Source organism: Fukomys damarensis, unplaced genomic scaffold (assembly GCF_012274545.1).
Source record: "Fukomys damarensis isolate Sample0158 unplaced genomic scaffold, DMR_v1.0_HiC HiC_scaffold_11, whole genome shotgun sequence".
NCBI classification, from domain to species: domain Eukaryota; kingdom Metazoa; phylum Chordata; class Mammalia; order Rodentia; family Bathyergidae; genus Fukomys; species Fukomys damarensis.
This window is the reverse complement of record NW_022900923.1, coordinates 43,695,928-43,720,342: the sequence shown is the minus strand read 5'-3', so window position 1 is coordinate 43,720,342 and position 24,415 is coordinate 43,695,928. Positions and strand designations below refer to the sequence as shown.

At 45.4% G+C, this 24,415-nt stretch overlaps 1 protein-coding gene across 4 annotated transcripts in view; it reads left to right on the top strand.

Moving 5' to 3' along the window:
• Positions 1–24,113, top strand: part of Lemd1 (LEM domain containing 1) — a 26,467-nt gene extending 2,354 nt beyond the window's left edge. The window contains exons 3-11 of one of the 4 annotated variants that reach the window (XM_033762217.1): positions 469–591; positions 2,613–2,771; positions 3,030–3,088; positions 3,375–3,397; positions 12,748–12,831; positions 20,598–20,674; positions 21,466–21,905; positions 22,655–22,737; positions 24,009–24,113. In XM_033762217.1, the coding sequence (XP_033618108.1) occupies positions 469–591; positions 2,613–2,623 (134 nt within the window). In that variant the 3' untranslated portion in view covers positions 2,624–2,771; positions 3,030–3,088; positions 3,375–3,397; ... (3 more) ...; positions 22,655–22,737; positions 24,009–24,113. Of the gene's footprint in view, positions 1–468; positions 592–2,612; positions 2,884–3,029; positions 3,089–3,374; positions 3,398–12,747; positions 12,832–17,401; positions 17,457–17,883; positions 18,043–20,597; positions 20,675–21,465; positions 21,906–22,654; positions 22,738–24,008 lie in introns of those variants that run through there. The other 3 variants (XM_010613060.2, XM_033762216.1, XM_010613061.2) reach the window with 3 other exon arrangements.
• The last annotated feature ends 302 nt before the right edge of the window (positions 24,114–24,415 follow it).

The window sequence follows — 24,415 nt, the reverse complement described above, 5'->3', positions numbered from 1 at the left end:
GGGAAGCTGGGCATGGTGGTGCATGCCTGTAATCAGAGCACTCAGGAGGCTGAGGCAGGAGGATTGCTGTGAGTTCGAGACCAGCCTGGGCTACATACTGAGTTGCAGGTCAGTCTCAACTACATAGTGAGACCCTGTCTCAAAAAACAAAACAGAACAAAAAACAAATTAAAAAAAATGTCATAGGGAGCCGGGCATGGTGGCACGTACCTATAATCCCAGCACTCTGGGAGGCTGAGGCTGGAGGATTGCAAATTCAAGCCCAGCCTAAATGCCTTAGTGATTTAGTAAGACCCTGTCTCAAAATAATAAAAAGGGCTAGGGATGTAGCTCAGCGCAAAGGTCCTGGGTTTGGTCTTCAGTACTACTAAAAAAAAAAAAAAAAAAAAGTCGGAGTTATGAAATATCTTGAATCCCAAAGGATCACATTTAAAAACAGGACAATTTGCTCTCCACATTCTTCTTCAGCTTCCACCAGAAAAGTGTATGAACAGAAGTTAGTGCGATTGTTGGTTCCACCACCCGGTACACCGCCTATACTGACTGGACCCAGAGAGCCGGATGGATCTACGGACAGCGATGACAGTGAAGGTACTGCCGTAAGCCATGCAGCCAGACAGCAACTTAGCACGTATTGTTACCCTGTCCCACGTGATTTATGCAGCTTTAAATAGTGTGCATGCTGACCTGTGAAACAGCCATGTGACCTGTTTGCACTAGGAGCAGGGAAAATAGGCTCCTGGGCAACAAAAGGAATCTGAAATTCCACATCTGTATTCTCACCGGACACTTAGCTGGGGGAAGGACTGGTCAATTTGTGCATCCTTTAACTAATCAGGGCCAGGTACGTGTTGATTCCTTAAAGCCAGAAGTTCCTACAGATAAATTCAGGCTTCCTTCGAGATCTCCACCTTTGCTCTGTCTCAGTCAATACATTTGATCATTATTTTCTTCGGATTAAATGATTTCATGTCTATTAAGAAATAGGAACCTCCTGAGCCCCTCCTACGCCAGCTGCCCTCATGGTTTACATGGGAGCTGCAGGCCTCTGGTCCCTTTTGGGTGACAGTGAACGAGAGGGAGCTCTCTGGGACCCCTGGGCTTTGTTTACGGTGGCCCTGGCCCCGGGAGCACCATTCTCCTGCAGTGGGTTCTGGCTTAAGGCTCTGGGAGATGGCCTTGAAGATTCCTTCCCACAATACATGCCAGGGCTTTGTCACTGCACAGATAGTTACCAGGCGTCCTCTGAGAGCCACAGTGAAAAATCATTTAGTGAAGGCCATTCACACATTCTGGGCCTGATGTACATGCTTCTCATTTAGCCCTCAAACCCTTACCTGGAGCTCTGGGAGCCGAAGTGATGGGCCCATCACGTAGCTCAGAAGATAAGCACACAATAGAAAGAGGCCTGCCGAGCAAGGCCATCTGTCTTCACCGCCCGTGCTCTGCTTGCAACTGGAACAGTACGAGGCATGCAGCGAGAATTCAGTAGGTGTTGTCTGTGGAACGGAAGTGACACAGCTGAGATCTGAACCCAAGTTTCTTACTCATAATTTCTCCTAACTTTTCTCATAACTTCGTGAGGACAAACACATTACATTTCTGGATCACATTTGATCTGTAAGAAAGACTCTATCCCATAGTTCATATTAGCAGTCCAACAAGTACTGTAAGTGGCCTTTTGAAAGTCTCCTGCAGTCATGGCACTGGAGATGGAGAGAGCTTTCCGCAGGGGTGGGGCACAGCCGGACTCATGTGAAAAGGACTGCGAGGTTCAGGACAGACGTACCAGCCCCTGAGTAGGACACGTAGTGCAAAGGTGCCACAAGGCTAGTGGCAGAGCCGTGTCCCTCCTGGATATTCAGCGTGTCCCGTGTCCTGTCCCCGACCTGGCCTTCCTTGGAAAAGCAACGCAAGGGACTAGACCTGCGTGGGAACTGCTCCCAGAGGCCCAGCAAGCAGGTAGAAGCAGCAGCAGGGCTAAGCTGTGACTGTCTCAGGCCCAGACTCCCCAGAGGTGCATTTGTGCTGGGGCTGGGAGAAAACCGGTCTTTCAGTTTGTGGGCTTTGCCACTGTGTCCGAATGTGTCCTCCTGCTGGTTCCCTGCTGCAGGCCATCGGGTGACCGATCGAGACTCTCTTTCATGCATCCCTGCTGTCCTTGGTGGTGCTTGTTCTGAGCAGAAACCTGGCTGTCCAGGTGAGGCCTGAGCCCTGCACTGTGCTCACCGAAAGGGTGTGAAAGCCCCTGGTGCCATTCGAATGGAGGGGTTGAAATGGAACTGATGCCGGGGGTGGGGGGGAAATCCAGCCCTGTGCATTTCACAGAAACATCTAATGCTGGGGTGGGGAAGTGACGGGAGAGATGAACAAGGAGCTCTAGACCTGAGGCTGAGCCTTAGGTCATCCAGACAAACAGCAGGTCTGACTTTTCTTGCTTTTACTCGCTGTTTGGACAGCGGGTAGACATCGCTTTCGTTATCAAATCTCTTCATCTCTCTCTCTCTCTCTCTCTCTCTTTTTGGTGGGGATATTGGGGATTGAACACAGGGCCTTCGTACTGAACTACATTCCCAGGCCTTTGTTTTATTTTGTTTTTCATTTTGAGACAGGATCTTACTGAGTCATCCAAGCTGGGCTTCAGCTTGCAATTCTCCTGCCTCAGTCTCCCGAGGGCTGGAATCATCAGCATGCACCACCACGCTCGGCTCCCAGATATTTTTCACATGGAAAGCTCATTTAAAACCTCCCTGTTAAAAGCCAAGCTGAAGGTACAATAGCTCACGAATCCGCCAAGCGGATCATAAGGCCTCCCACAGTAGGGGTGGGATGCAGCTCCTTGGTAGAGCGATTGTCTGGCCTGTAGGAGGCCCTGGGTTTGACCCTCAGCACTGCAACACTGATTTCTCCTGCTGCCCCCCTCCACCTGCCCCATGGTAGTCTGAGCATAGTTCTGGCCTATCCTTCCCTTCCTGGGTATTTTTTGGATACAGTTGGAGAAAATCCCACTGCCCTGTTCTGCCATTCAGGACTGTGTGGGGCCTACAGCGGGTTTGCAGGGACGACAAGCAGCTGCAAAAACCACCAGGTGAGCAGCCAGTTCTGCATTTCTCCTGCAGACATTCAGGGATGGCAGGTGGCCGAGCGCCCAGGGAAGGCTAAGCTCCCCATGCTCGTAAGAAAAGGCCTTTTCCCTCGAAGGGCACCATGGATTTTCTTCCCTTCACAAAAGCGCCCTGTGATTGTGGACGCCACCCAATGTTTGGTGTTTATCTCCTTTGCTGCCTCCTATGTTCTCATGGCCTATTTTCTTTTTGTTTCCTATGATCCGGAGCTTATTATCACTTTGAAAGGAAATCTCAAACTCTCAACAGAAAAAAGCAAGGATTCAAAAAAAGTATGTACAATTCTAATGCACATATATTAAAAATAGGAAATAGAATTTTTCATATCTATTAAGAAAGGCAAGTAATATCACATTCTGCCAGAGTGGTAAAAAGCTAGTTTCAAGAAAATCATGTGAGCTGGGTGTGGTGGTGCATGCCTGAACCCCAGCAGCTCAGGAGCCTGGCAGGAGGATCACATGTGTGAGATTACCCTGGACAACTTAGCAGGACCCTGTCTCAAAATAAAAAGGGCTGGAGAGGTAGTTCAACAGTAGTGCACGCCTGCCTTCAATCCCTGGTACCTGAAACAAAAATGAAAACCAAACAACAAAACCATTAGAGCACCGGCTTCTGTTTTGTGAATCAGTTTTCAGGTGCTAGGAGATAACCCAGAATAAGGGTCTTGTTTCTGCAAAAGAGCTGCCTTAGGACCGGGGATTTAGCTCAGTGGTTTTGCCGCCTGCCTTGCCGCCACAAGGACCCGAGTTCGATCCCTGGTACCAAAATAAATAAATAAAAATAAAAAGAGCTGCCTCCCCACTCTTCCCCTACCTTTGCCCTCCCTTTTTACCCACTGGCCTTAGATTCCACTCACAGGTAGCGCTGAGCTGGGCTCTGTAGAACAGATTGAGTCTTTACCCTTGTCTTTCCCATATGCCATCCCTGGCTTCCACCTCGCCACCCTATTGAAGCAGGAGGCCAAATGTGCAAGGGGAACGCGTTTCAGGGTGAGACTGGGCTGGTGGAGAGGCCGTCCCCTCCTCCCTCGGAGCCCACTTGGGGAGTCAGGTGTAAGTGTGAGCCTCCTGGTGCAGTTCAACAGGACCCAACTACACGCGCAGTTCCAGCTCTCTGCACAGAATGCGGCCCAGGGCTGGGCTCTCTCGGTTATGACCTTTGCCCCCACTGGTTCGAGACCCTGCCTTCTGAGATTCTGGCGACTCCATAGACTCACTTCTCTCTTCTGCTCTTCACCAGCCTTCCTTTCCGACTCTGTCCCTTGGCCCCTGTGTATGCCTGACCCTGAGCCCTCCGCCTTCAGCCCCTCCTCGTGCTGCCCCACATCCTTTCCCTTGTCACCATCGCTCTGTGTCACGATCCCTCCCACCCCACCCTGGGACTTCTCTCCTGAGGCTTGGGTCTGCGCAGCCAGCTGCCTTCCAGACGGTTCCTCCCTTTCCCTTCTCTCTCCACAGCTTCTTTCCTCCTGCTCCCATCCATCCAGTAAATGGTCACTCGTGATTGTAAGGATTGTGTAGATTATGCAGATGAATTTATACTTTGCCCTATGGTTATTCCCCTGATACCTTGGACGCAGAAATATCCAGGATCAAGCACGTTTTCACTCTTCTCAAGCCCGCCTTTGTGTCCTCCGTTTATCCTGAAGATTTCACTACCTCCCCACTGTCCAGCCCCCAAAACGCCAAGTGATCTTGTTCCAGCTGCTCACCACCAAGTCTCCCCAGGGATCAGGTGCCAAGTCCTAGGGCTTTAATTAGGATTTGGGACTGGAGGTGTAGGTCAGTGTGTTGATCAGGTTTCTGTTACAGGAACAAAATGCCTGACATTTACAACCTACAGGAGAAAAGATTTTGTCTCAGATGTTTCAGTCTAGATGGAAACACAGTGGAAAGCCATGGTAGAAGAGCGGCTCGCCCACAGCAGCCAGGACGAAGAGGAAGAAAGGAGAGGGAGAGGTCAGGGACCACATTTAATCTGTAAGGTCACGCCCACATAACCCGCCCAGGCACACCCAGAAGAGTGCTTTACGAACCTCCTGGGCATCTCTCAAGCCAATACAGTTGACAAGACTTGTGCAAGGTTTGATCCCAAGCACTGTAAAACAAGCAGAACAAAATCCAAAATCCATTCCTCCTTTCTCTCCCCACTGCTACTGTGCTAGCTTGTACCCATACTGCTTTTGAAATTTTTATTTGAACTAATGCAAAATCTTCCTCAAGGATCTCTGCTTCCAACTTTTCCCAGTTCCAGTCCAACTCTACAAGAAGAGATCTAGTATCACTCATTCACCCAGAGACTTTTGCCAAGAAGACACTCCAGAGTTTCCTGTAACCTTTCTCCCTCATCACCCAGCCACTGATCCTTGTGTCCCTCTTACACTTTCCTCCCACGCACCTTCTCCCCAGCTGTTCTATGTGCTCGGAATCCTCCTTACTCTTCCTGAGCCTTCTTATTTTCCCCCTTGTAAAATCTGGTGGTTTTCTTAAGGAATGTCTCAAAGGCCGCCCATGTGCATCCCTTTAAAAGTGGCATTTTACCCTATTCACTAAGTGTCACAGGCCCCGGCATACCCACCCACCTAATGTACCAAACGGCTCTGGTGACAAATAGCTTAGTTTACAAATGTGCTCCAGTATTTAAGCTACCTGCAGTGTCTAAATAAATGAAAAGAAACCCAGGTAAACATGGCTGTCACATTAGCTTCCCATTTAAACATAATTCAGACTTGATGAAGTAATTCTGTGGCATATCGAATTTTCTAAAAGGAGTTTTTAAAAGTCTTCCAAATGAGTCATTAAGAGAGTCCTTCCCATTCAGTAAGCCTCAGTTCTGCAGAAAACCTTTTTTGTCTAGTTCCTGTGAATCGGTTGAGAGTAGAAAAATCAGCTCGAGTGTTTCAAATGTATCAAGTGGGACCAGCACCCTTCAATCATTGCTTTACATAAACCTGAAATAAAATCACATCAATATTTTGAATTGGCAATAGAATTAGGTAGAAAGTTTGTTATGGCATAAAAATCTTTTGATATGAAGGATTTAGTTAAGCCATTTTGATTCTTACAAGATCCCTGAGACATCTGTTCAACTTTATATCTGAAAGTAAATGTAAACAAGCATTTAAATTTCCATGTAAAAAGCAGTAGAAAGTGTGTTTATGGAGACACTTGTCTTACACTATAGACTTTAATTACTTAAGAGCAATGGTCTGTACCTAACAGTCTTCTAAGTGCCCTTCTAGGTAGTATCTGCATTTTTTTAAAACACCATTTTCCTCTCATTTTGGTAGGTTTCTAGGGGAATACAAGTTACTCTAAGAATTGGACCATGTCAGTTTCTGGACCCTGTTTAGTGACAGTGTAGGAGCACGGTTTAGTAAATGACATACACAGTGTGCTGACTTGGTCATTAAGCCCACTCAGAAAGCCAAGTCAGGACAGGGGCATAGCTTCATAAGGGTGCTGGCCCAGCATACTCAAGACCCTGGGCTCCATTCCACAAAAATAAATAAGCAAAAAGTAGGAAAAAGTCAGGTCAGTTTTCCAAAAATTGGGAATAGTTTTCATCAGAAAAACACTGGACAGAGCCTAAGTTTCCGATGACAGAACAGGAGCTCAGTCAACTTGTGAAGCTGAGGCCGGAAGTCCCTCTCTACCAAAGAGAATGGAACTGGGGTTTGAGGAAGGTGACCCTGCAATGTATCATCCCAACCGGGACGCTTTTGAGAAGAAAGGCAACACAAGCCAGGGGGGATGTTGGCACAAGAGGAGCAAACGCCGACCGTCCTAGGCAAGCAGGGCCATGCGGTCACTCTGGGTTTGGGGCAGCTCCAAGGCCTGAAGTGTTTGTACACACACACCCGCCTTGGGAGGAAGGGCTGCCATATCCAGCACCCAGAGGGAGGCTGGTTGCCCTTTAGCCCTCCTGGCCATCTGGGTGTCTCCTTGTCACTCTCAGGCACAGCATGCTCTTTGCTACTAGAATCTCAGTGCCTTCTCTTCCCCCACCCTGAAAGCTCTCTTTTTATCTGCTACCTAACTACACGCGGAGCTAGAGTTCATCAAAGTGCTTTCTGGGTTTCTGGGCCCAGGAATCTGCTTTTTCCACCAGCCTCCCCCTACCTTCAGGCCAGAATCTTTTGCTCTAGGTTGTAGCATATAAGCTAAAAACTCATACTGTCGACTCCTCTGCCTTTAATTCAGTGCAAGGGTTTGGGGGCGGGGTACTCTCCCTGTTGGCTGCACAGAAGGAACATTTATCCTATATGGATATTGACAACCTCACCTCTGACTTCCTTTTCTGTGCCATATGTGTTGTCTCCTAGACAGACCTTTCTGCATTCTCTCAAGAGCCCGTGCTTAACTCATACCAAATTAATGACCACAGAGAGGGGTCATAGCAGAACTACCTTTGGCTCCGACTGTGGGTCATTATGAGTACAGGACACTTTTCTTCATCTCTTTCTCTTTCTCCTTTTCCTCCCCTCCTCCTCCCCACCTCCTCCCCATCCCACCCCCCAATGCTGGGGATTGAACCAGAGCCTCACACGTGCTAGGCAAACACTCTTCCATTGGGCACCACCCTCAGCCTGTGCTAGACCTTCTTGGGGAAGCAAGTAGGTACAGAAGGTGGTGTGCTTTCTGTCCTGAAGAAAGTTAAAAATGAGCTCTGGATACAAAGGATATGTGTAACAAAGAGTCTAGAGCCAGTCTACCTGGGTTCAAATCCCAGCTCTGCTACTCACTCAACCAAGACCCTCGACCTTACTGTATCTTAGATCTTATCCACAAATAAGGATAATAATGGTTTCTGGTCCCTCATTCCTTCATTTAACCCAAAGGCCTTGTGCAGAGCACTCCTGGTACTGGGTGTGGTGGACAGGTAGGTGTTGAGCCAGCTTTAGTGTGGACGTTTCCTGCTGCCAAGGGCAGCTTCCTCCAACCCGTTCAGAGCAGATGACATTTTCAGAATTTTGAATTTCTGCAGTCTACTCAGTGTGCAAGAGCAAATTTACTCTTCAAGAGGAGGAAACAATTCAGCTTTGACAACACAGCTATAACTCCAGGGTCTGATCCAAGTTGGCAAGATGGGCAAAGGAACAGAAAATAGTCCCCTGGAGGGCAAAAAAATTCTCTATGGAGACTGAGAAGGCAATAGCCCCAGTACTGGATTCAGAGAACAAAGACGCATTAGCAGGTGATAGGAACAAGTCTGAGTTCTTGAAAGAAAGGCAGGGCCTTATGTTGGACAACATAAAGGAGACGCTTAGAAATAACATAAGGGACGTTTTAGAAACAAAACTCATGATACTTGAAGTGAAAAAATTCAGAGAACCCCAATCACAGGAAAGAGTTGTGCAAAGTAAAAGATTTAGCGTCACCAAAAACAGAGTTGGTGAAGAAAATAGAAGACTCTAAAATAAGTGAGGATACTGAAAGCTTGGCCTTTAAAAGAAAACTAGATGAGCTGAGTAGCAAAGTAGACAAAGCTAAAAATCACAATGGGGGCCCAGGTAAGAAGTTACCTCAAAATTACAAAATAAAAAAAGGGAGGTGCCGCATGCAGTAATGACAACAGATGGCAAAATCATGATGCCCAGATAGAAATTCCAGAGAGAGAAGACGGAATGGAGAGTGGAGCCCCCAAGAGAGATAGGAGAGAGAGAAAAAAACCCTGAGAACCTGAAGAATAAAGGCGAAGAAAAACTGCTGACAGATGACAGGGCCTTCCTGACCCTTACTGCAGACTTCTTGCTGGCAACACTGGAAGTCAGCAAGCAGTGGGGTCAGATCTTCAACATTTGGGGAGGAAATGATTTTTACCCTAAATTTTTATGCAAGATTGAATTAGCACTTAAATGTGAAGGTGAAATAGAGAGATTTTTAGACCTGAAGAGCCTCAGAAAATTTACCAGCCAAAAGGCTTTTACAAAAGATTTGCTGAAAGATGTCCTTCCACAGAATGCAAACTAACAATGAGGAAGAAGAAACTATGGGACACAAAGAGAAAGGGATTAACTGATAAAAGCCTCTGGAGACCCAGCAGGCAATTGCTTGAACTTCCTGTCCATTCAAGAGGTGAAGGTGGATAGGTCAGAGGAGAGGAGCTCAGTGCCTTTGGGATGGAAAGGCAAAGAAAGACCCAAGATAGAGAAGCAGGATGCCTTGTGGCTAGAGGAGGAAGGGAAGACAGAGGGAGAAGAAAACTCAGGGAAAGAAGAGGAGGGAGAAGGAAACTGAGATGGAGGAGGAGCAGGAGGAAGAAAACTCAGGAATGGAAGAAGAGGAAGAGAAAGAGCAGCAGCAGAAGGGAGAAGGAAACCAAAGCACCAAGTGAGAGGAGGTCTCAGTGCTGCGTGAAGAACTTGCCTGTGGGTGTTTGGCTGGGGAGAAGGACAAAATGAAGCCGCAGGAGGCACACAACACCGAGGAAGTGGAAACAGCTAATTCTAAGGAAGTCAAGGAATTGAGATGTCCTGTCTGACCTTGAATTTGACCTCTCTCTCAAACTCACTAGAGAGAAGTTCTGATGAGCATGAGAGTGTTCATGCACAAATCTGAGTACTACATCAGGAACTGCAGAGTTTTTAGGGAAAAGAGAGGAAGAGAGACACACAGCCCTGCAAATAGAAGAGTTGACACACAAAGAAGCAGAGTTAATCCGGGAAACGGAAGAAAACTTCAGAAGAGTGATCAAAAAGGATATTTGAGAATATAAGGAAATACGATCCAGATGTCTTGGAAAGTTTAACATTCAGTAGATGATCTGCACAGCAGTGTAGATATACTCAGGGAGAGAATGCATAATCGAGATGACCAAATGGAAGAAATATCTAAGGAGACAATGAAAATGTCTAAGCGCCTAATGAATAAAAAACTATGAGCCAAAGACCACAGATAAAGAACCTCCAATACCCGTTTGACAGTAGTTCCAGGAAAAGATACAGAAGAGGACAGGGGTTACAAGGACAGTAATTGAAGAAAAATTTTCAGAGCTAACGATGCACTCAAGTCTTGAGGTGGTCGGTACTCACTGCAGCCTCAGCATGGTCTATGAGAGGAGACTCACTTCTAGACACATCTTGGTGACGTCCTGGAGTTCCAGTGAGAAAGAGAAAATCCTGAAGGCTTCCTGAGAGAGAAGAGAAATCACCTACAGTGGAATAAGAGTCCTGCTGACCTCAGACTTATTGCTGAGCATGCTGGATGACAGAAGTCAGTGGGGCAATATCCTAAGACCCCTGCAGGAGAAGGGCTTCTAGCCTCAAATCCAGTGTTCAGCCAAATGGATGTTTGATTTTGGAGGGAAAAACAAAGACACTTTTTAATATTAGTGAATTCAAGAAGTTTATTTCAAGGTGTCTCCTCTTTGGAAGAATTACTAGAGAATTTACCTTAGCAACCTAGGTTGGTGACAACAAGTTACAAAATGTACTTTTCCCCTCACCACCAAAATCTAAAAAGCCAATGAGTAAAACATCACATCTCTATTCTGGAAGGGTGACCAACCAACAGCTCTTTTTGGAGATGCGGGAAAGGAACCTTATTACCTAGATACTGTTAAGGATATATTTAAGAAATTAATGACCATCAAGCCAGGCATGGTGACACCTGTTTGTAATCCTAGCACTTGGGAGGCTGAGGCAGGAGGATCACTGTTAGTTTGAGGACTTATAGTGAGACACTGTCTCAAAAAACCAAAAACAAAACAAAAACCCCAAAATGAATGAGGACCATCATAGCTTGAATAGGAGTTTGTTTGTTTGTTTGTTTGAAACTGGAGTGTGAGCCCAGGGCTTTCACACTGAGCTACATTTCTGGCCCTTTTCATTTTTTAAATTATGAGATGAGTCCCATTGGGTTGCCAGGGCTGGTGTCAAACTCATGATCCTCCTCCTTGGCCTCCTGAATAGTTGGGATCCCAGCTCAAGAGGAAGGTGTGTCATCATCTGCACAGTGAGAAGCTTTACAAGAAAACTTTTTCATTTGAAAAAAAATAAGGATAATAATAGTTTCAGCCTCAGAGCTTCCTGTGAAGAGTGAGTTAAAAGTTGAGTTAAAAAGTTGGTGTAAACCAAAGCTGAGGGGGGCGTGGCTCAGCGGTAGACCTGGATTCCATCCCAGCACTACACAAACAAAAACAAGCAAAAAATTAGACCTCACCCATTCCCCCTTTATCATCCACAGGCAACTCGGTCTGACTTGACCGTCCAGGACGATATTGTGTCCTCGCAGTCCTGCCTTCACTAGTTGGTCTTCTGCTGCAGGGAAGGCCAGTCCCTTCTCCCCATTTATTCCCTCTCCCCTCAGTCAGTCAGTCACACTAATGTGAACCAATCTGTTCCTTTTCTCGATGGGTTGTGACCGCTGATAATATTTTAATGCTCAGGTGATCCCAGGTCTGGTCAGTGGGCGCCTCTTCAAGATGTCCTTTGACAAATCCTTATCATTCTCTGAGCCTGTCTTGAATTTCTAGCACACGGTGTTTCAGAGCCTGCCTTCGGAGCACTTTTACTGAAGGATGATGCTTAGAAACCAAGGTCTAGGCCTTCAGGGAGCTCCGTTCCTGCTGGCTGTCATTGCTTCAGGTCCTTTCTGTGGGTAGAGCTAGAAAATAAATGCATTTTCCGGCATGTACCAATGCAGGTATAAGTCTGTGACCATTTTATGTATGCAAGCGTGCACCTAAAACATTGAAATGCATGAGTTCATGTTGACCTCCAATTACAATTGAACATTTCAGTGTTATTTCTAACCATTCCCCTTTGCAACTCACGTCTGGCCATGATTCCATTATCCTCAGTGTATTCATATTTGTGCCCAATTTTCTAATTTTCTCTGTGTAACCAGTCTCCCAGGGACAACAGCACCTCCTTCTCTGCAGAATCCCCATGGCTGCCTCTGTGAGCCCTGAACGCAGTGCTCCACGGGGTCCTCTCCTCCCTGCCATTCCATGCCCTGGCCTCGCGGCTTGCTGACACATCTGTGTCCCTGTCCCCTCTGCCCTGTTTCCTTATTGTGCAGGCCACATGGAGACCCAGGGGTGGAGAAGCAGGGAAAGAGAGCTCTGTACTCCGCTTGGCTCCTAATTTCTAGACTGTTTCACTGTCTTGGTGCCAACACTCTAATAGGATCGTTACTCTCTGTGTCTCAATTTCTATTGTTGCTTGCAAGACACCTCGCAGGCCTGCAATTAGTACGCGCAGGGCCCACTCAAATGCCGCCATCTGAAAGCCCAACGTGACAGAGGAATGTGCATTAAAGGACTTCAATTAAGTGTGTAGATGGAGTAGCACACAAAGGTTTTAGAAGACCTGATGTTAAACATCTTTATAATAGTTTCTTAATTAATTGAAAACATCCTTATTCCCAACAGGAGTTGTATATCCTAGTTGGGTCAAAGTGAAGAGTAAATTACATATTCTATAACTACTTAATAAGCTCTTTCTTCTTACCTTTGGCATGTGCTAATGGGAGGGAGCTAAATGCCATCCGCACAAGGAATGTAATTTAACATTCTTCCCTAAAAATACTGACCTCCCAGGAGAGAAGGTTTGGATGTGCTTAATGATCAGGGTGTCTTATTCTCACTGATTATGTTTTGATTTATTTCTGTATAACAGAACCCAGTCTTTGAAATTCAAGAGCAGCAGGAAGATGTCGTGAAACCAAAGTCTGGTTATAGTAATTTCAAGATGCTAAGAAAGGTAAACTATTTCTTATTTCACAAAACAGAGTTATGAGTAATAGCATTCTTCTTCTGTAGAAAAAAATACCAATTTGTTTAGAAAACTCACCTTTCTTGTTCCTTTCATCTAAGAATACACCTGTACTGACTTTAGCTAAGTTATCATTTGCTTATGAGAATAGCTATGTCTTTACTTCCTGTTGTATCTGTATAGGAGCAGCCAAGAGCTTCACTTGTCTGGTTGGTTTTCGTCTTTTGTTTTTGATACTGGGGATCAAACTCACAGGTGCTCTGCCACTGAGCTACCATCCCAGCCCCATTTAATTTTAAAATTTTGAACCAGCATCTCACTAAGTTGCCCAGGTGAGACTTGAACTCTGATCCTCCTACCTCAGTCTTCTGAAGTCCAAGAATTATATGAATCCTTTGGGATGTCTCAGCTCTCCCTGAGCACAGAGCTTCATTCACCATAATTCCCGGCATGGCTTCCTACTGAAAGGCTGTTTGGAGGAGGAGGTTATGTGGTTTATGTTACAGATGGACGAACAAGCAGGCAGAGGATGGGACATGCTCAGCACTGTCTGCGGCCCATGTTTGGACACACTTGGGTTATAACAAAAAATGTTTCTGAAATACAGGAAATTTTGTTGCTTACATACGTTAACTATATTATCTATTTTATATTTAGTCCAAGACCATTCCTCTTCCTTCAGTGCATTCCAGGCAACCCAGGCACATCCAACCCACAGTAACGGAGGGGGAGGAAAAACAACCAGAGTGATAAGATAACTCCCCCCAGCGTTCCTCTCCCGGTATTGCAGAAAGGCTTGGGCCATCTGTTCACAGCAGATACCACAGGCTGCCTTGCTGATGGTTCCTTTGCACAAGGCATGCTTTCTGGTGACCGTTCGCACATTAAAACTACAGTGCAGAAATCAGCACAGTTGGAAGTAGGCTGACATATAGGCAAATGGGTAGCTGGAGCTTGCCCAAGTGGAGTGAAAAACATCTTTGAACCTGGATGCCTTTTTGATATTTTATTATAAGCTATTTATGCATTTGAAAAAGAACAAACAACTCTATAATGAGAAGGTGAATTCCAACTCCAAGAGATTAAAACACAACTTGTTGCTAAATCTGTTGAAGACCCCAAAGTGTCCTTCTGAGATCACATTCACTTTCCTTCCTTCTCCGCAAGGTAACCATTCCTGAATTTCTTATTCTTTCCCTCTGATTTACAGTATCCATTTAGGTTAGTTTTTTTATTTAAGTGGTAATCATAGTCTAAGTTTTTTTTTTTTCCTGAGACTTCCCTTTATTGTTCAGCACTAAAAATTCATGTGGGTTTCATCCAATATTTGTAGCTCTGGCTAATTCATTTTTCACTGCTGAACAGGATTATTGTCAAAACACACTTATTAATTCTGCATTTGTTAGATATGTGAATTATTTCCAAGTTTTTTGGGTTTTTGTTTTCTGGTGCTGGGTGTTCTCTCCCTGGAACATAATAGTCATCCTTAGCCCTCTATGTTTCCCTATCACCATTATTAATGTTCTAGAAACTTTGTGGTACATAACCTGGGGAGTGCATGTGAAAGAATTTTGTAATTGCATGAATGTACCTAAGCACAGAACTGCTGAACTGAAGGGTATGCATGTGAGAGATCGACCTAAAATACCCTACAAAGTGATCCTGTTATTTATGTCCCTACCAACAATATATTAAGAGCTATGTTGTTCTAAGTCTCCAAAATTTAGTATTGCCAAACTTATTTTTTGTCAATATGATGAGTGTAAATGGTATTTCATGAGTGTAATTTGTATTTCTACTATTACTAATAAGATGTGACATCTTTGCACACATTTATTGGTTATTTGTATTTTCTTCTCTGTGCAATGCCTGTTCATGGCTCTTGCCCATTTTTATACACTGCTTATTTTTTTCTTTTAAATTTATTGATGTCTTTATACTCTGTGGATACCAAGCCTTTGTTAGTGACATATCTAGCACTTGTGTTCCAGTAGTCTTTTCACTCTCTTCTTGGTGCTTTAAAAAAATTTTTTGGGGGGGTAATTTTATTTCAAAATAATTTAACCCTTGGAAAATTTCTAGAGAATTCCTATATGGTCTTCACTCAGATTCACCAACTGTTAAAATTTCCCCACATTTGTTTATACTTTGTTCTATCTTTTCTTCTGAAGTAGAGATAAATTTTAGACGTCATGATTTTTAGCCTTCCTCCAAAATTTCAATTTGTATTTCCTTAGAATAAAAACATAAAGACATCCACTTATAACCACTTGCCTCACAAGTGCAAGGTCCCAAGTTTGATCCCTGATACAAAAACAAAAAGACTCACTTATATACACAAAGTAACAGTAATGAGAATCAAAATTTTTATGACAAAATTCATGCAACATAAAAACAGGTCAACTACAGTGCATTCAAAATGCTGTGAAATCACCATGTCTATCTTGGTTCCAAAACATTTTTTAAATGACTTGTTTGATTTTTGAAATTTGATGTACTATAAGTAGAGGTTGATAAAGAAAATAAAGGAAATATACTCGGAAAATATGCAGTCTTCTTACTAATATAAAAAAAGCTCATAGCAAAATAATTAGAGAATAACAATGGTTAATATACTGTGTATCATGATCTTAAAAAGAATGGCCAAAATGTTGCTCAGAGGATGAATTAAAACAAAACAAAAAAAAGATTCTGTTTTGCAAAGAAGAACCAAACAAACAAAAAGGACTACTTTCTTTTCAAGGAACAAAGGAAACTGGTAGTATGAATGAAACAAATTGGCATTGATCTTAAAATGTTTTTGAAGCAACAAAATAGATAATTTGGCTTCTCCTTATTTCGTATTTGTCTATTAGAGAAATACAAATTAAAACTACACGGAGATACCATCTTAACCCAGAAAGAAGGGCCATCGTGAAAAAATCAAGTAATAGCAAGTGCTGGTGAGGATGCAGGGGAAAAGGAACTCTTGTGCACTGATGTCAGGAATGTAAACTGGTGCAGCCACTGTGGAAATCAGTGTGGAGAGTCCTCAAAAAACTAAACATAGAATTCCATATGATCCAGCTACCTTCCTCCTAGGTATCTTCCCAAGAGAGTTAAAGTCATCGTATTTCAGGGATCCCTCCATCGGAGGAGGGACCCTAAGTTGCTTCTGTGTCTTGGATATTGTGAATTGTGCCCCGGTAACTCTTGTGTGAAAACGAGTACTTGACTGCAGGGCTCTCGGATATGGCCCTAGGAGCAGAAAGGCCGAATCACGCGCTACTTCTATTTTTAACTTTTTGGGGAGCTGCCAACGTTTTCCACAAGGGCAACACCGCCTTACACCCTCATCCTAGTGTAGGAGGGCTCCAACTGCCCTACATCCTCACCGACATTTGTTTCCTTTAAAAAAAAAAATGAGCCGTTCTAGTAGGCATAAAGTGGTATCTCCTTGTGGATTTGATTCCCATTACCCTCCTGATTAATGATGTTAAATATCTTCCCAGACGCTTGTTGTCCACGCACACAGCTTCTCTGGAGCAATGTCTTTCAAGTCCTTCCGTTGGTTTTAGAGGCCAGTGCTGTATCCGTTAGGCTTACTGGGGCTTCTTATTTGTCCAATTTGAGACCATGTTTTGTTTTGCTGTTTGGGTTGGATTGGGTTGGGTTGGGCTAGGTTGGGTTTTCTTTTATTTTTCGAAATATTAAGGATTGAAGCTCCCAGGGCATTGTACATGCCGGGAAAGCAGTCTAGTATTGATGTATACCCCCAGCCCTTTTTATTTTTTATTCTGAGGCAAGGTCTCTGGTTACCCAGGCGGGGCTCCCTTTTGGGATCCCTGTACCAAGTAGCTGGGACTACGAGCGTGCACCAGAGCACCCAGTGTCATCCATCTTTCTGTTGTTGAGTTCTTTGCATATTCTGAATAACACATTTATCAGAATGTGACCTGTTCTGTACGTTGCCTTTGTACATTCTTGGTATTGTCTTTTGATGCAGAAATTTGACTGGTGCGTCTTGGCCTGGATTTCTTTTGGTTTACACTATTGGAATTCACTTAGCTTCTTGAATCTGAAGATCTGTGTCTTTTGCCAAGTGTGGGACACTTTTGGCCGTCATTTCTTCAAATCCTTTTTCAGCCCCATTTCAAGTCCTTCTGGCGACTCTCCTGATACAAACGTCAGGTCAGACCTCCCTGCCTCGGTCCGTTTTCTCTCTCTTCTCTCTCGTTCAGTGTGGATGCTTTGTTTTCATTATTTCGTCAAATTCGCTGATTCTTTATCTTCTCCATTCTACCACTGATCCCATCTATGGAGAGATGGGGGGGCTGTTGTTTGGTTGTACTATTTTCAGTTCTAAAATGAACTGTACACTTAGTTTTTCTCTATACATTCTATTTCTCTGCAGCGGGTTTTTGCTGTGTTTTTTTGTTCCCTTGTTTCCAGTATGTTCATACTGTTCGCCGAAGCGTTTTATGATCACTGCTTTAAACTCCCAGTGGTGCTTATGTCTGTGGGGTGGTCTTTGCTTTACAAGCCTCCGGGTCTTACGTAAGCTTTCGGTGTTTGGCAGACATGCTAGGACTCCACCCTACCGGGAGAAGAGAGCCCGCGGCCCTGGCTGTCAGGTAGGGGACCCCAAGTTCTGCGGGCAGGGGGCGGTGGGCGGACATCTGGAGCAGGACTCTTGTCACCCAACAGTCTCCCTAGGCTGCTCGCTTCTTTCCCTTGGCCTTCCTAGGGGCTTTTTGGGTTTGTTCGTTTGTTTTGGTACCGGGGGGTCGAAATAGGCACCTTGCGCTTGGAACCACTGAGCTAAACCACCAGCCCAAACCTCTTTTTTTGAGACACGGTCTTGCTGTGCTGCCCAGCGGGTCCCAAATTTGCAGTCCTCCCTCCTCGCTGCTCAGCCTCCCAGGCCTGGGCTTATCGCCCTGCACGTTCGCGTACAACTTCTCAGACTTCTTCAGTACCAGACTTAGTGAGCGTTAATAGCAGGCATTCTTTCCTTGGTACTGATTTTAAAGGAAATACTTTCAATAATTCCCCCTTTAGTGCAGAAGCGCCGCGCGAGTGTGAGCAGGGCTGGCAGAATCTCCTGACGGTGGCTTCGCGGCTTTCCTGTCGGGACCCAGGGAGGCGAACTACTGCCTTTCCCCGGGTGCCACTCACCTCTACTGCGCTGTTGCTTTAATGAACCCCAGTGTATTTTAGCTCCATTGTGACTGCTGTTTATGGAGAAAATACTATTATAACAGTGTTCAAGGTAAGTTTTTAAAGGTGAAATATAAATCAACTACAAATATACTACTTGACACAAAAACTGCTTTTGTGTTGATTTCTCTCTAGTGGTTTTTTCTTTTTTCCTTTTTGTGGGGGAGAGCAGTACTGTGGATGAAACCCCAGCCTTGTGCATTCCAGGCAAGCACTGTGTCACTGAACCACACTCACTCCTAGGCCGTTTTATTTCTATTTTGAGACAGGGTCTTAGAAAGTTGAACATGTTGGCCTGGACCTTGTGATTCTCCTGCCTCAGCCTCCCTACTAGCTGATGGGTGTGACCCATCCCTCCCAGATCCCTCTAGTCTTTGTTTCTGTGCCTCTCCAGTATCTGTGCTTATCCAATTTTGTACCATGCCTACTGTTTCACAGTGTTCACTGTTTTCCTTTACACAGTCTTCATAACATTACAGGGGACGCAGACTGGGGGTGTGTGATTAATCCAGTTTGAAAATAAAAATGTCCACCTTTCACATACTCTTGGAGAACTCCACAGATGAATGATAGCAAAGAAGACAAATCATAGAAGAAGGAGATAGCCAGGTGCAATGGCTCTTGCTGTAGTCCCAGATATTCAGGAGGCTGAGGCAGGAGGATTGCTTGAGCCCAAGAGGTCAGGACCATTCTGAGCAACATTGTGAGGCCTTGCCTCAAAAAAAGAAGAGAAGAAAGGGATGGAGGGAGGGAGTCGGGGGAGATCTAAACCTCCTTAGGATAGGAGGAAAGAGGAGGGAAGGGATATTTCTTGCTAAAGAGCCCTGAAAACCTATAATTTGATTTTGCAGAAGACTTCTACTGCAAATGCTTTATTTAACATATCTATTTTTAAATTTGAGAAAATTAAAAAGAAGTGACATGTGAGGGCAGTGCGGGGGTTCACTGCACTCTTGTGTACTTTTGTGTGCGTTTTAAATTTTCCATAAATAAAAATTTTTAAAACAGAACTTGCTTAATGAAAGCTTTTCCTGGCCCCTTGGGAACAGCTGGAGCAGCTCTTGGTGGCCGCGGGGGCCCCGTGGGGAGCGCTGAGTCCTCCTCCCCAGCCGCCTGAGATGGGGTGCCCTGGGCCACAGCGCAGGGGCCTTCTCGGGCATCTGGAAGCCACCCCAGGGCTTCATGAGGACGAGGTGGGAGGGGAGGCTGCCGAGTGCCAGGCCCCACCCCGGCCGGATGCTCCTAGGATCCAGGGGTCCCCAGGACGTGCACGTGCCCCTGCCGTCCCCCCCTCCACTCCCAGGCCAGGCCCTCTATATCCAGTCCCGGTCAGATGCGTCCCTTCCTGTGAGTGCTGGTGTCAGCACCCTCTCAGCCCTTCCCGTCCCCAGGGGTCCCTGCCAGCAGACCCTGGAGGATGACAAGGCCTAAACCTTATATTTCAATCGATAATAAAAAAGGAAAACCAGACTATGAGGAAAATTAGTAACATGAAATTAATAAGGATCACTATCACAATCATTCGTGTTTACTGAATGCTAACGCTATGCCAGATGTTTTAATCACCACGCATGTGTGAAATCACTTAATCTTTATAGCTCCTTTGCACAGAGAGGAAACCAAGTGCTATCCCTTTTTACTTTATTTAAACAACAACAACAACAACAACAACAACAACACTAAATACGTTTTTTTAGAAGAATAAAAAACCATGAATGGGGGCTGGAGATTTTGCTCAGTGGTGCTGTGCCTGCCTGGCAAGCTTAAGGTCCTGAGTTCCATCCCTAGTACAAAAAATAAACATGATTTTTCTCCTACTTCTCTTATAGAGAAGTACTTTAAATTATTTCACTTTCTAAATTATTTTCTAGCCCTTGTTCAGTCAACATGATTTTTAGTTTCATTTTGATTCTATTCTTTTGTGTGTGTGTGTGTGTGTGTGTGTGTGTGTGTGTTTGTGTGGTACTGGGGAGTGAACCGAGGGCCTTTACACTGAGCCATGTCCTCAGGCTTTTTCTACATTTTATTTTAAGACAAGGTCTTGCTGAGTTGCTAAGTTGCCCAGGCTATGGTCGAATTCAAGATCCTCCTGCCTCAGCCTCCCAGAGTGCTAGGACTACAGACTTGTGCCACTAAGGCCAGCTCAACATATTTTAAAAAATAACTTTCTTCTTTGCCTAAAAATAACACATGCTCATAAAAAAATAAATAAATAAAAAAATTTAAAAAAAGCTCCAGGCCATAAACAACTAAAATAAGAGAGCAAACTAGGGAGTTGATACTTAAGAACCGGATGCTGTTTTCGCCTGGGCCCTGTCAGGCCTGCATCTGTTACTGTCACATGAGTCACAGAAGTAAAATATTTCATGGACTCTGATGTTCTTGCTAATTACTGAAGAAAAGCGAACGTGAAGTTTGTGTTATGAGGGCTCAAACCATCCGATGTGCCAAAAACTGATCAGTCCTCAGAATAGGTGCTTTTATTTCTAGAATAAAAACCAAGGTCTTTCGTACAAGGCATCGGAAATGATTGACATTTTCTTTGTGTTTATCAGAGACCCAGGGCTCCCAGCACTAAAACAAGAGCTCCAGACCTCTTCGGCCTGTGTGCGAAGCCTCCCAAAGGGAAAAGGTAGGTAACGTAGGCGAGCACAGCAGGAAGTCGGAAGTAACACTGTATTCTGCAACTCCTGTGGAAAATGTTATTCAGATTTCTGTGAAGGGTTTGAGCCCTAAAGAATCTGTTGAGAAGGAGAAAGACTTGTGAGGGTGCATAATTCCAAAGCCCACAGGGCCTCAGGAGTCTCTAGAGGTAAGGAAATTGGCCTGGTGTGGGGGTGTCCACAATCTGAGACCCGAGTCCAGGTTTCCTAATCCGCAGCATTCGGAAATGCTCTTTCCTGTTCCTATCTTGGGAGATGGGCATGTGGGGAGCATATATTTGAAATAGAGTCCCGACAGGTCATTTTATTAGTCAGAAAGTAAAGTGGGGCTGGGGATATCAGTGGTAAAGGGACCAGGCCCGCCAAATCCAACTTCCTAGAAAGCCCCGACCTTCTGAAATGGATGTTAGCAGGTTTTGCAGGATTAGAGTAGTAGAAACTTTCAGCTAGTAGCTATCTTTTTGCTCCTTTAAATACAGATTTTAAATAAGGAAATTTAAAAGCTGTCTGAGTCCGGCTTTGCATCAGCCTGGAGAGGTTCCGATGGTGGGTAGTGACAGTAGGAGCAGTGGCTTCTGGACTGGGAGCCGTCACAGCCGCTTGTCAGTGTCACTTGTGGAAGTTGGCACGGGGCCCATCCGGGGCTGTAGAGAAAGCCACGCTGGGGTCGCTTCTTCAGACTTTGGGGTCCACATACCTCCTTCCAGGGGTGCTCAGGAAGTAGCTGTGCACACCCCTGAAAGCCTTCATGTTCCCACAGGTGTCCTGCCAGAACACGGAACAGCAGGATCCGATGTAGGACTGTCCCCCAAGAGAAGGAGCCCTGTGTCGGGGGCCTGGTGGGCATCAGGGGCCTGTTCCCCCTGTGCCTGAGGCTTGCTGTCCTCGGCATCTTCATCATCGTGGTGTTTGTCTACATCACCATGGAGAAGAAGTCGTTCTTCGGTTAGGCACCTGAGGAGCAAAGCCAGGCCTCGGGCTCACCAGGGAGGAGCCCGGAGTTAGCGGAAGGGGTCACCACTCCCGGACCTGGCAGCCCCTGGCCCTGTGCTGGGCGGATGCAGCCAGACCTGGGCTCAGCCAGGCGCGAGAGAGAACCAGGCCGCTGTGAAGACAGTGCAAGTCAGCAAATCCCCTAGTAGTGTCAGTCGCCGTTACAGGCTCTTTCCACGTCAAGCAGACTGCCAAAGTAACAGCCAGGTGTGTTTCTCTTCTTTTCTCTCTCTCCTTCTCCCCTTCACCTTCCTTTCTTTTTTCTCTCCAAACAAAAGATTTTACATTTTTATTCCTGAGCCAGCCTACTCATGCAGAGAACAGAAACAAAGAGGAAATTAGATTTTCAATAAAACACATCCAGAGGGCCAGACCGTGGTGACCTCCACAGCTTGGTGGGGCAAAAAGGCAGCGACACTGCTGCAGCCTAAATGTGAGACTCTGGGCGCCGCCCCTCGGACACCTGGCTTGTTCCTCTTTGCTAAGCTGTTTTTTACCCGCATCCACTGGGGAACAGGATGCATTTCCTTTGTTTCCTGGCCGGGAATTGCTTGATCCTGAATCTTGCGAGGGTGGAGGAATAGTCAGTGACCTTCTGGTCATGGTGGAGGGGAGAGTGGGTTAGCTAGAGTGACAAGTTGGAGGCCTCTGTTTATTAACCCTCCAAACCATACAGACAACCCGGAGAAGGGCTACGAGGGTCTGGCTCCTGGATGCTCACAGCAGGCCTGAGCCCTGGCTTCAATCTCTAGCACAAAGCACAACACCAAAGTAGGAACATGGTTAAGCAAACCCAAAGAAATGTGCAGCATCATGCAAACAAGCACTTTTACTGTTGAAACTTAGAAAGGGTCTAAAAAATGAAGGCCTAAGCAGGGAGGGTAACGACTGCAGCCCCTGGCACTGGGCAGAGATGAGTAGGCCCTGGCTCTTCTCTTTCTTGGCTCTGGGAATAGTTGTTTTCAGCGGCAACTTCTGAGAATCGGTACAGAACAGACCTCTCAAGGCAGTGAAGAACTGAAGAAATGGCACATATAAGGTACTTCCTGGGGTTCACGCCTGGGTTGCAGTAAGCAGTCAATAAATACTGAGGCAATGCCGGGTACTGCGCTCTTCCTCAGGGAGGAGCTGGTTCTAGGTTTAGAAGGCTTTGGAGGGCGGGGATTAGCTCAGTGTTTCCGCCACCTGCCTTGCAAGTGAAAGGTCCCAAGTCCCATCCCTGGTACCAGAAAGAAAAAAAGGAAGAAGAAGCTATGGAACCAAGAACGGTGCTGTAGCAGTTTTTGTACCGGTCAAAACAGAGCCTACCCAGGGGGCAGGGATTCAGCTCAGTGGCGCCACGCCTATCTTGCAAGTGCAAGGTCCTGAGTTTGATCCCTGGTACCAGAAAACAAAACAAAATCTACCAGAGCCTACCCAAATATCCAACAATGGGGGAATAGTTTAATAAATGGAATTACAGTTTCCTCATCGTCCTCCTCCTCCTCCTCTTCTCCTCCCCTCCACCTTTTCCCCTCCTCCCACTGATCTCTCCTTTTCCTTCTCTTTTTATGGTACTAGAATTGAACCCACGGCCTCCACACTGAGCTATATATCCTCAGCCCCCTCCTTTTTAAGTTTAGACTTTTTTGTTTTGTTTTGTTTTGCTTTTTTTTGTATCGGGGATTGAACTTGGGTCCTTATGCTTTCAAGGCAAGCAGTGGAACCACTGAGCTAAATCCCCAGCCCTTGTGTTTTTGTTTTGAGACACAATCTAGCTAAGTTGCCAAAGCTGGGATCCTCAAGCTTTCAAACTTCCTGCCTCAGCTTCCCAGAGTCCATGGGATTACAGGAGTACACTACCACACATGAATAGGAAGTGTATAGCTTCTTGATAGATGATTTTACAATAATTTAAAACATTATCTGGATTTGATGGTACACGCCTATAATCCCAGCACTCAGAAGCCTGAGGCAGCAGGATTGCTGTGAGTTTGAGGACAGCCTGGGCTACACAGTGAGTTCAAGGCTGGCTTTAACTATATAGTGAGACCCTGTCTCAAAAAATCCAAAAAAATGCGATCAAGAAAATTTGAAAATGGCTATGTTTTTCATGATATTAAGAGACACTGGTCTCACTGAGCTGCAGCAACTATTCTGTGACCATGAAGTAAGAAGCATAAGAGAAAGAATAAATCAGAGTGACTGGCCTGATACCTCTGAAGTGCCGGAATTAGTTCTGTAGTTCAAGCCACCTTGTTAATATTTAAGGACAGGACATAAGGACTAACTGCAGTTCACCACTAGCTGAATGTAATATATTTAATCCAGAGCATCAAGAAAGACTCTGAAAGTGAGCATTTAGCTTTAACAGCTTCCATATTAGACAAAGAAGAAGAGGACTGGATACAAGAGTAAAGGGAACCAGCCTTCAGAAACCCCTGCTATCCCTGTTCTTAGTAAGATCAAGCATTATTAAAAATAAAACTCTCCTAGAAAGCCCTCAGTATTTCTAGATTTTGCCTTTGTGGGGTTTTTTTGTTTGTTTGTTTTTGTATCAGAACCTGGGGATCCATGTAAAGAAACATTTGTATCTTGTCACTCAAGGTTCTGGTCCCACACCCTCTGAGCAACTCTCTCTCCCCCCTCTCCCCTCCCTCCCTTCTCTTCCCTTGCCCTTTCCTTGTCTCATGCATGCTAGGTAAACAATGCAACCACTGAGCGACACACACCCTCAG